Source organism: Apodemus sylvaticus, chromosome 6 (assembly GCF_947179515.1).
Source record: "Apodemus sylvaticus chromosome 6, mApoSyl1.1, whole genome shotgun sequence".
NCBI classification, from domain to species: Eukaryota; Metazoa; Chordata; class Mammalia; order Rodentia; family Muridae; genus Apodemus; species Apodemus sylvaticus.
The window spans coordinates 8,011,696-8,024,265 of NC_067477.1; the positions used below are offsets into that span (position 1 = coordinate 8,011,696).

The 12,570-nt window shown below is 37.8% G+C and overlaps 1 gene segment (V, D, J or C); it reads left to right on the top strand.

The window, feature by feature from the left end:
- Positions 1–9,999: 9,999 nt before the first annotated feature.
- Positions 10,000–10,600, top strand: LOC127687787 (Ig heavy chain V region 3-6-like). The segment is given in 2 exon segments: positions 10,000–10,117; positions 10,200–10,600. Coding segments are annotated over 2 exon segments (444 nt in total).
- Positions 10,601–12,570: the final 1,970 nt, after the last annotated feature.

The window sequence follows — 12,570 nt, forward strand, 5'->3', positions numbered from 1 at the left end:
ATGAAAGTTAGATACGTTTTGATTTTAACTTCCCTGAAAATTGTAAGTTTGAACATCTGTTTAAGTTTGTCTTTACCATTTGAGTATTCTCTAATGAGAATTTTCTACCCTATTTTGATTGGGTTATTTAAGTTGATGATGAGTGTTGTCAGTCTCCTATTGACAGTGTGTTTTGAGTTACAAATACTTTGCAATTTCATTTGTTCCCATTTATCAACTGTTGAACTCAGAGCCTGAGGCATTGGTGTTCTGTTCAGAAAATTGTTTCCAATATTATGAGCATTTTCAACTTTGTATGTAGACATAAAATATAACAAGCTTTGTATTGAGTTTCTTGATCCACCTGAATCTCAGTTTCATGCAGAGTGATGAGCACACACCTATTTTTCATTCTTCTACATATACTTATACAGGTAGTGCAGTACCATTTGTTGAAGACACATTATGTTCCTTTTAACAAAGCAATATGCAGATTCAATATAATCTCCATCAAAATAGCAGTACAATTTTTCTAGTCATTGAAATAGCATTTTTCAAAATCTTCTGGAAAACCAACCTCCCCCCCAAAAAAACAGATTAGCAAAAAAATTCTGAAGAATAAAGAACATCCAGGAGAACCTCCATCTCTGAAATCAAGCTGTACTACAGAGCAATAATGATAAAAATAGCATGAAATTTTTATAGAAGCTGAAATGTTCATCAATGTAATCAAACCACAGACCTAAAAAAAGACCACACAATAATGGACACTTGATATTTGGTAAAGAAGCCAAAACCATACAATGGAAAAAAGAAAGCATATTCAACAACTGGCACTGGATTACCTGGATATTCATCTGTATAAGAGGGAAAAGAGATACATCCTCATCACCTTATATGAAACTGTAGTTCAGGAGGATGCAGGATCTCAATGTAAAATGGATATATTATATCTCTACAAGAGAAATTAATGAGCACCATTGACCTGTAGCACAATGTCTAATACAGTTTCAATTTCCTGAATTGAAAAACAATGCCTCACACTCTGAGAACAATAGCTCAATGTTTAATACATAAGACAATTTTCTGAATTGAAAAACAGTGCTTTACACTCTGAGAACATTAGTTGATAAATATGACCTCATGAAAATGCAAAGCCTCTCTAACCCAAAGGGCATTGTCAATAAGTTATAGTTCGTAGGCAACAACAATGCAAATAACCCAGTTTTTAAAAGTGTACATAGCAAAACTGAATTGTCAAGAGAGAGTAATCTCAAATGGACAAGAAGAACATAAACAGAAATTAAAAGTCATAAATTTTCAGAGAAATGAATTTCAAAACATTTCTGAATTCTATCTTGCATCCATCAGAATGGATAACAGAAAAAACTCAAGAGGTAGCACACATTGGCAAGAATGTAGAGCAAGGGGAGCAATTCTTCACTTATGATACGTATGTATATGTGTAAAACCACTTTGGATAATAATTTGTATGTTTCTAACAAATTCTTGATACCATTGCTTGTTTTGATTTTCCATAAAGTCTCATGGACACATTTAGAAAATGACATGAAGGAGTTCTTTGGAAAGAAACTTATTTATAAGGTTTAATGACACACCAGTAAATAGCCTTATTTTTTCATGAACTGGCCATACCTCTCACTGTGGACAAGGATATGAAATGTTTATCCTGAAGAAGCTAGAGCAGGGTGAAAATGGTTGTTTTCCTGTGAGTGCTGGTGTCTCCCTAATGCAGTTAATCCTACTACTCCTTGATCATTTTAATATTCATTGCTATTGTAAAGGGATATTTTGTAATTTCTCAGCCTGCCATTTGTATAAGTAGGAATGTTGATTTCATTGAATAAATTTTGTATCTAGCCTCTGTGATGAAGTTATTTATCTGCTGTAGGTGTTCAATTGTAGAATTTTTAGGGTCTCTTATCTATACTATCATATTGCAAATAGCAATACTTTGGCAACTTTCTTGTAGCTGTCTTATTCCTCCTCCTTGAACTTAAAAGTAGTATACTGATAGATAGGAAGAGAAAAGACAGCCTTACCTTGTCACTGATTTTAGTAGAAATGCTTTTAGTTTCCCACCATTTAAATGTCTGTTATTGGCTTGCTTCACATTGCTTTGATTGTGTTTATGTATGGGCCCTGTATCCCCAATTGCTCTAAGACCTTTAATATAAAAACCTAGCATCCATATTAAAGCAACCACTCTTCTCTTGCTGTTATGTTTTCTCAAATTTTAGGAAAGGCATACCTCTCTAGGGACATCGTGAAGTCATACCCACTACAAGTGTATTAAGAGAATGCCAGGTAATCTTCAGAATTGAATTTCAAATTCTCTTCTTGTGTTGGTTGACCTAATCTCACTACATATATAATAGTATCTCTGAAGTAAAACACATGTGATCTATGATCTGTCATATGTTACTTGTCTTACTTAATCCAGTAAGACAATGTAGTCTTTCATTAATTTCTGCAATATGAATTCACATAATAACATTATCTTCAGTATTTTTCACTTTCAGATATAAAACATATTATCCAAGGGAACTTACTAAACAAAAAGTTTAATTTGTCTTATATATTGAGAAGGCTATCGCATGACAGGACATAATGTGAGCTAGCAGTTGGCCTGCAATGATATATTTTGTCAAACAGAAACACACAGCCGAATCCTTCTCAAATACTTTTCTCACCATCTCCAGATCCATACTTTCTTTCTCAGGAACATATTCCATGCAAAAAGGACCTCACAGTATGAGGCTGAAGCCCAGTCTTGACTAAGAAGCTGTTATGTCATTCTCACAGGAGCCTTCTTCAGGGTGCCTGTGTCCTGGGTTTGCTCCTGTGCTTTTTGTCTGATCTCTGCTGTGAGTAGCACAGAGATATTCCTGGGAGTTTCCAGCCCCTATCATTTATTTGGAATCTCTAAGGCATCCACTGTCATGAAATCAGCAGCAGTCCTGCTCTCTGCCTTTCTAGTTGGCATGCATTGGCAGGTAACCATGGGATAGAAAATAAATTCTCCTATCTGTTTTGGTGTATGCACAATTGCCTTAAATTTTGCTCCAAGATTATACATTCTATTCCAGAGGATAATGGTTATATCATATATATCATATAAATGACTAGAAGAGCTAGATAATACTGATTCAAAAGTGGTACAAAGACAAAGATAGTCTTATATAAAGATATGTGGGTCAACGAAATCATAGCATAGAAGAAATGTCTCATCACCAGCACAATCAAACTTAATATCAGAAAGAGATATAACTTTAACTGTGGATATGTTCAGGATAAAATATTTGCTCATATCTGTGGCTATATTGATAAACAAGTTTCCATGTTTACGGATGCTTAGAATGTGAGGTTGTAAATGTGCAGCAGTCTGATATCATGAACATTTGTTTCAAATAAAATATGTATTCATGTTTTTAAGAACAAAAATAAAACAAAATCCAAAGGTTTCACATCACATTGAGGGGGATTTTAGAACTTCATCAATAATCATAAAAGAAATTGTGCTGAAGTTCTCTTTCATTTTTTGATCTTTGTGTGGTTTTTGGTATAAGCCTAATTGTGGTTTCATAGAATGAGCTTGGTAGTCTTCCTTATGTCTCTATTTTGTTTAATAATTTGAAGAACATTGGTGTTAAGTCTCCTTTGAAGGTATGACAGAATTTTGCACAAAAACTGTCAATTATCTCTACTATTTCTTAGGGGTTATTGGACTGTTTACATGGTCTATTTGATCCTGATTTAATGTTGGCATTTGGTATATGTCTAGGAAATTGATAATTTCATCCAGATTTTCCAGTTGTGTAGGGTATAGACTTTTGCAGTAGGATCTGATGATTTTTTGAATCTCCTCGGTTTCTTTTGTTATATCTACCTTTTCATTTCTGATTTTGTTAACTTGGATACAGTCTCTGTGCCCTCTGGTTAGTCTGGCTAAAGGATTTCCTATCTTGTTGATCATCTCAAAGAACCATCTCCTGGTTTTGTTGATTTTATGTATGGATTGTTTTATTTCTACTTGGTTTATTTCAGCCCTGAGTTTGATGATATTCTGTCTTGTACTCATCTTGGTGGTATTAGCTTCTTTCTATTCTAGAGCTTTCAGGTTTGTTTTAAGCTGCTAGTGTATGATGTCTTCAGTTTATTTTATGAGGCATTCAGAGCACAGGATGGAAAGATCTCCCATGCTCTTGGATTGGCAGGATTAATATAGTAAAAATGGTCATCTTACCAAAAGCAAAATACATATTCAATGCAATCCCCATCAAAATTTCAACTAAATTATTCACAGAGTAAGAAAGAGCAATTCTCAAATTCATCTTGCATAGCAAATAACCCCAGGATAGTGAAAACTATTTACAATAGTAAAAGAACTTCTGTAGGAATTATATCCCAGACCTCATGCAGTACAACAGAGTAACAGGTGTTTAAAACCTGCATGGTATTGGTACAGTGACAGGCAGGTAGATCAATGGAATGGAATTGAAGACCCAGAAATGAAGCTATACATATGCGGTCACTTAAATTTGACAAAGGAGCTAAAACCATTGAGTAGAAAAAAGATAGTCTTTTCAAGAAATGGTGCTGGCTCAACTAGCGGACAGCATGCAGAAGAATGCAAATCAATCCATTCTTATCTCCTTGTACTAAGATTATGTCCAAGTAGATCAAGGACCTCCACATAAAACCAGACACATTGAAGCTAATAGAAAAAAAACTGGAGAAGAGCATTGAACACATGGGCACAGGGGAAATTTTCCTGAACAGAACACTAATAGCCTATGCTATAAGATCAAGAATTGACAAATGGGACCTCATAAAATTACGAAATTTCTGTAAGGGGAAGGACACTTTCAAAAGGATTAAATGGCAACCAACAAATTGGGAAAAGATCTTTAACAACCCTATGTGCAAACAAAGGCACATACATATATACAATGTATGTGCCATGTATACAATATATACAAAGAACTCAATTAGACACCGGAAAACCGATTAACCCTATTACAAATGGGGTACAGAAACAATCAAACAATTTTAATCTGAGGAATATCAAATGGCTGAGAAACAACTAAATAAATGCTCAACATTCTTAGTACCAGGGAAATGCAAATCAAAACAACCCTGAGATTTCACCTCTTGCATGTCAGAATGCCCAAGATAAAAACTCAGGAGAGAGCAGGTGCTGGAGAAAATGTGGAGAAAGAGGAGCACTCCTTCACTGCTGGTGTGATTGCAAGCTGGTACAAAGACTCTGGAAATCTGTTTAGTGGTTCCTCAGAAAACTGGGCATACTAATCCTTGAGGACCCTGTTATACCACTACTGGGAATATACCTAGAGGATTCTCCAGTATGTGATAAGAACACATGCTCCACTATGTTCATAGCAGCCCTATTTATAATAGCCAGAAGATGGAAAGAACCCAGATATCCATCAATGGAGGAATGGATACAGAAAATGTGGTATAAATAAACAATGGAGTACTACTATGCTATTAAAAACAAAAAATTCATGAAATTTTTAGACAAATGGATGGAACTGTAATACATCATCCTGAGTAAGGTAACCTAATCAGGAAACACATGGTGTGCACTCACTGATAAGTGGATATTAGCCCAGAAGCATGGATTAACCAAGACACATTTCACATATCAAATGATGGCCAAAAAGGAGGAAAAACAAAATATGGATACTCTGGTCCTTCATAGAGGATGGATCAAAATACCGATAGAAGGAGATATAGAGACAAAATGTGAAGCAGATTCTGAGGGAAAGACCATCCAGAGACTACCCCACCTATTGATCCATCCTATATACATTTACAAAACCCAGACAATATTATCGATGCCAAGAAGTGCTTGCTGACTGGAGCCAGATATAGCTGTCACCTGGGAGTCTCTGCAAGTTTATGAGAAATAAAGAGGGGCCACTTTCAGCCAGCCATTGAACTGAGACCATGTTCCCCAATGGAGGACCTAGAGAAAGGGCTCAAGGAGCTGAAGGGGTTTGCAGTTCCATAGGAGGAACCACCGTATGAGCCACCCAGTATTCCCAGTCCTCCCAGGGACAAAACTATCAACCAAAGAGTACACATGGAATTACCCCTGGCTCCAGACACATCGACAGCAGAGGATGGCCTTGTTAGATACCAAATTGAGGATAGGCCCTTGGTCCTGAAGAAACTTGATGCCTTAGTGGAGAGGATTACCAGGAGAGAGAAGTGGGAAGGGTTGATTGGGGAAGGGCTGATTGCTTATGGGATGTTTGGGAGAGGTGGAATCAGGAGAGGAGACAACATTTAAAATGTAAATAAAGAATATATCTAAAAAAAATTAAAATTAAAAAAGAAATGCTTTTCATGTAAATCTTCAATTTTATCACAAAATGTTTTTACTTCCCTTTTCAATAAAAAAGAAAGAAAGAAAGAAAAAAGAACTTCAGACATGTCTGACTCTGAGCAAGTAATGTCTCAGAGAAAAGCTATACACAATATGGAGAAGCACAACTACAGATCTGAGATTGGTCTGGAAATATGACAATTTGTGATGCTAATTAAGTTTCATATTTTAAAAAAAGACACGTGTAAATACATATAATTATCAAAATTCTCAGTTTCCAAAATGACCCTTGCGTCTTCTTTGGCCACTCCGTTCTCACAGATGTACTCCATAATTTGCTATTATAGGAAATGGTGATAAAGACAGGGGCTTCTGCTACTCAACAAAAACAAGCCCAGTGCTCAGCCTCACCTCTGGAAGAGGAGCTCAGCACTGAATTCTACCTAGGTCTTCCCTCTTAGTGACTAGCACTGAAAAATAGAATATTCAAAGCAGAGTTGGGGCTTAGATGGGACTTCCTTGTTGCTCTTTTAAAATGTAAAGCACAGACAAGAGAATATTCATGTAAAACAACATGCTTAAGTGGGACTCTAGATATGTAGCAGCTTTCTGGCTAGGATTATCTCTGCTTTCAGGAATACATGGTGATGTGCAGCTTGTAGAATCTTGAGGGGGCATGGTACTGCCTGAAGCGTCCCATAAACCCTCTTGTGAATCCCCTGGATTCCCTTGAATTCATTACTGGATTCAGTGGATTTGAGAAGCATCATGGAAGTGCCTAGAGTGTTTAGCAGATATAAAACATGACAGGAGTGACAAAACTATGCTGAGTCTGTGAAGGACAATTTGCCATCTACAGGAACAATTCTAAAACTTCTTGTGTCTACAAATAAAGAGACTGAGAAATGAAGACTCTGCCATGTATTACTATATAAGAATATAAGTTGACATGACTTTTTGCTACAAAAGAAGGCCGAATACAACTGAGCTGATAGTGGAATTTAACATTGGTAATTCTATACAGAATAATACTATTTGCAAACAAATATTCTTGGCGTATCACAGTGAATAAACTGAATTGTGAACTCAGACACAAAACTCTCCACAAGTTTTTCATCGCCATAACTCTCCCCAAATTGCCCTGGCAAAAAGAAAACTCCAGGGTTCAAAAGAAGTGCCATAGGATTGTGGATGGTAAAATATTCTAAGTCTGAAAATTTTCAAATTACAATTCATACTTTTCAGAAAACCTCCAAAGAAGTTTTCTGAAAATAATTGTTGAAATAACCAAATATCTAAAGAAATATGTTCATATTTCTGTTGCACATATTTAAATACAGAATATAATCTGTTCTGAACAAAATGCAGAACATTAACATGGTAGATGTGACTCACCTGTGGGCACCAGGATCACATCTGGAGGAAAAAAAGAATTAACAAATAGATTTTGAATAAATGAAGTTGGGGGAATGTATTGGATTACTCTGATGATTAAAACCCAAGCCAGGGATCCCAGAAACACGTGTGAGAATCCAGGCACAGATGCATTGTATGACTTTGACTAATAGTCTGAGAAATATATTCAAGAGCATGATACATCCAGAATATTTGTTTGCAAATAGTATTATTCTGTATAGAATTGCCAATGTTAAATTCCACAATCAGCTCAGTCAGTTGTATTCTGCCTTCTTTTGTACCAAAAAGTCATGTCAAGAGCTTAACTCTTTTGGCTGCAGGAAATGCATTTTTCAGTCCTGAATCTCAAAAGTTTGCCAATCCCTTTGTTAAGTGATTAATCAAGTGTTCTCATTGAATAATTTTAGTGTAACAAAGGAGTAACTGAAGGAATACAAACAGTAGAATAAATTAGGAAACATGTAGCCAATGTGTTGTTAAGAATATAAGTTGAATGTTTAGAAGTGTGTGAAAGATTGAAGGTAATTTGATGCCTTTGCTGGTGAAATTAAGGAAGTATCAAAAAAACCCATGGAAATTCTTTTGAATATAATAAATAAAACTGCCACTTTTTTCACATATTCATAAGTACAATTGATTGTCTACATTTTCCATAAAGCTTCATGTACACATTTGAAAAACTTCATGAAAGAGTTCTTCGAAAGTAAACATATTCATGTGGTTAAATGGCACACCAGTAATAGCCCATTATTTCATGAACTGGAAGTATCTCTCACTGTGGACAAGGATACAAACACTCATCCTTAGGGAGACAGCTCAGTGTGAAGACGGGAGTTTTTCTGATAGTGATGTCTTCTTCCTGCAGTTAATCCTACTACTCCTTGCTCATTTTAACAATGAATCATTTTACTTTAAGTAGATGGGAGCTCATACACAACTTGAAAAATGAGAACAGCATGTAGGGAGATTATCAAATTTATTGGTGCAGGCTGTTTATTAATAGGCCAATCACCCCAAGATCATATTTCTGCTGTTGAGGCAATTTGGAAACAGTTCTTTGATATAAATCATAGGATCTTTGTGGGAGACTGTCCATTCCAAAATCAGATATCTGGTCAGAATTCCACTGAGCTGGCAAGTTAAGGGAGCACACTATGCTTGAGAAAATTCCAACCCCTCCCAAAATGCACAGTCATTCTGATGTTCATAAATCTGCTTCTATGCTGCTCAAAAACTCAGAAAGGTCACAGAGCATTGTAAAATGCTCCATCAGGCAATGATGAGCTGACAGTACTATAATGGTTCAGACAGAGAACATTCCATACATGATATAGAGTGAGATTGGATAAAAAAAAAAAAAAGGAAGAGTGTATTATTCAGTGATATATCTGCACAAGATGCAGACTTATTCTCTCAGCTCTTGAAATGTCAAGAATGCAATAATGCATCAGGTTGAGAGCAGAGATACTTTGAAAAAGTAGTTTATATCTGTAGTGAAAACAAAAGCTTAAAACATTTGAATACTAAACACTTTAATGTTTTCAAAGCCTTAACTTATCAAGAAAATATATATCAATAAGGTAGCTTGAGATTTCATCTAATCCAAGCAACAATGACGTTTATTAAAGAAACACATGGCACCAAATGCTGGAGAGTAATTGGTGAAAGGAGAAACATAATGGAGGGATGGACTCACCTGTTGTAGTTCCTATGGATTTTTTTTTCTGGATAGTTTCCCAAAAGGTAAAATTACAAATCAATTTTAATCTACCTACATCACTCCTGTAGATTCTGATAAGGACTTTCTACTGAAAAGATACCAGATCATTTCTGCAACTATAAAAAGAGAGGGTACTAAGATTTAGGAAAGATGGAAACATATTCCATTGGTGGGAAAAGAAAAAAATTAGGAATGGTATGGACATAGGAATAATAAAGCAAGAGCTCAAGCGTAAGAAGAAAATTGGAATTCACTTTAAAACATAGGCACAGAAGAGGGTTCCTGGGAGGATGGCGTAGAAAATGGCAATGGGATCATGTCTAAATGTGTCTCCTGTAATTTCTACAATCCTAATGCACTCCTATTCCAGTCTCACACTAAAGAAAGTCAGAGACACTGATGTTCTTATTTTAATAACCAACTTCACTCATTATTGTTCCTCCCCAATTATGAAGCCAAGGCTGGGTCTCTACATGCAAATAGATATTCTAGCTCTAATTTAAATTCCCCCGCTATGATATAGGAGCTTCCATCTCTCTCAAGGGAGACAGACCTCTGAAGATAAGGGGGTGTAGCCTAAAAGATGAGGGTGTTGAGTCTTCTCTACCTGTTGTCAGTCCTTCCTGGTGAGTATTGCCATTTCATAAATTTGTCCAGGAAGAGTTTTCAAAATTTGTGATTGACAGAATTTATTTTTCTTCTCTGAAGGTATCCTGTCTGATGTGCAGCTTCAGGAGTCGGGACCTGGTCTGATGAAACCTTCTCAGTCACTGTCCCTCACCTGCTCTGTCACTGGCTACTCTATCACTACTAATTATTGGTGGAGCTGGATTCGGCAGGTGCCAGGAAACAAACTGGAGTGGATGGGGGCCATAAGCTACAGTGGTAGCACTAGCTACAACCCATCTTTCCAAAGTCGAATCTCCATCACGAGAGACACATCCAAGAACCAGTTCTTCCTGCAGTTGAACTCTGTAACTACTGAGGACACAGCCACATATTACTGTGCAAGAATCACAGTGTGGAGTCTTCATTGTTGGGCCAGACATAAACCTCCTTGTAGTGCAATTCTGCACCAACAGAGGGCAGGCAGCATACATCAAGCATAGGAAATCTATTTTGTAGTAGGATCAAAACAATTCTTGTACAAAATTGTGACAGAGACTCCTGTTGCACAAGAAGGCACACTGGTGTTAAGATTGTCAGTAAAGACAATGCCCAAAGCCCACAGATATTCCTTAAATTATATACTTGAGTCCTCAATGACACCCCTTATTACAGAGGTTTAATAGTTTTGACAGCCTCAAATCATGTGTTAGTTTCAGAGTTGAGATTTTCCAGGAGACATCCCAGTGGGGTGCCTGGAGGTACCAACAAAGACACTCTATTACCCATCAGGTGGACGGGGATGTTGTTGACTACAAATTCAGCATCCTGAAGAGTGTAGTAACAACAAAAATGCAGCTAAGCCAAAGAGCCCAGGCAGTCGAGAGGGCCATTAGGAGCTGGGGCATTTAAAGCCTGAGGAAGTGTCCTGCCTGGTCCAGGATTTGGTCTGCAACCATAAAAGTCAATGAGGAGGGGGGGAACTCAGGATCACTTCTGGATTAGGATACACCAGACATTGAGTGTCCTAACACGAGTGTTAGCTGAAAAGGCAATTCTTAGCTCCAGAAAAGGTTGGCCAGATCCCTTCTGCAGTTAAGATTCCCCCCAGCCAACCTAAACACCTTACAGATTAAGCCAATGGTGTTTGCTAAAGGTGTGCGATCTGGTAGCTGGGAGTGTGGAACTGTTTGGTCTAGTGGCCCAGAGGCAACCCACGTGGCAAGCAGTAGAGCTGTCCCAGGTGATGAAGCTGGTGAGTCTCCAGTTGTGCAGGGGCAGTAATGGTGGGCAGCGGGCAGTTGCGGGGGTAGGAGGTTGCATGTGGGCAGCAGGGGCAGCAGCACATGCGGGCGGCAGCGCAGGCGGGCAGGAGTGCAGCAGCTTAGCAGAGGCAATGGTGGGCGGGACTGCAGCAGTGTAGCAGCTGTAGGTAAGATCTCCTGGCTGAGCTCACCAAAATGTTGGTTTCTGTGCAAAAGATCCTGCCTGCTTGCTGCATGTTCGCACAGCACAGGCCGCGGGGATGCGCTGGAGACGTGGACCGCAATGAGATACACCAGGCCAAACAGTTCCACGTCGGACTTTATTTAAGATGGGGAAAGGGGTAGCGGGCAGGAAGGAAAGAAAGAAAAAGAAAAGAAAAGAAAAGAAAAGAAAAGAAAGAAAAGAAAAGAAAAGAAAAGAAAAGAAAAGAAAAGAAAAGAAAAGAAAAGAAAAGAGAGCGGAAGAAGCTCTGCCCGGTTATATACGGGTGGTGATGTAATTACAGGTAAAGGTGGGCTATGGAATTCTGTGTAAATGGTGGCTGTTGCCTTGGCAACAGACCTATACATTGTCTTAATTGTCGCTTGTATGACGTCACAAACCTCGCAGGTCTCGGTATCTACACTCTTCATCTCTATATTTCTTCTAGATATGCCCAACCTCTGGATATGGTCTCTTTTGTTCAGTATTTCAGCTAATGCCATTCCCACTGTGTGCTGGGAGACTCTTGCTTTCCTGATAGCTACCCCTAGTTCCCCAGCCCCCATTACTACACACCTCAGTTCAACTTTATGACCCTCTGTACATCTTTCCTGTAAACTCCCAAGCTAGATCCTTGTCCCCTCCCTCCCTCTGTCCCTCTCATGTCCCTCAGTCCCACTACCTCCTGTGATTATTTTGTTCCCTCTTTTAAGAAAGACTGAAATATCCACACCTTGCTCTTCCTTCTACTTGAGATTCATGTGATCTGTGAGTTGTATATTGGGTATTCAGAGATTTGGGGCTGATATCCACTTATCAGTGAATACATGCTATGTGTGTTCTTTTGTGACTGGGGTAGCTCAATCAGCATGACATTTTCTAGTACCATCCACTTGTCTGAGAATTTCATGAAATAATTGTTTTTAATACCTGAGTATTAAATTGTATAAATTTCCATTGTTTAAATGTACCACATTATCTGAATCCATTCCTTTGTTTAGAGACA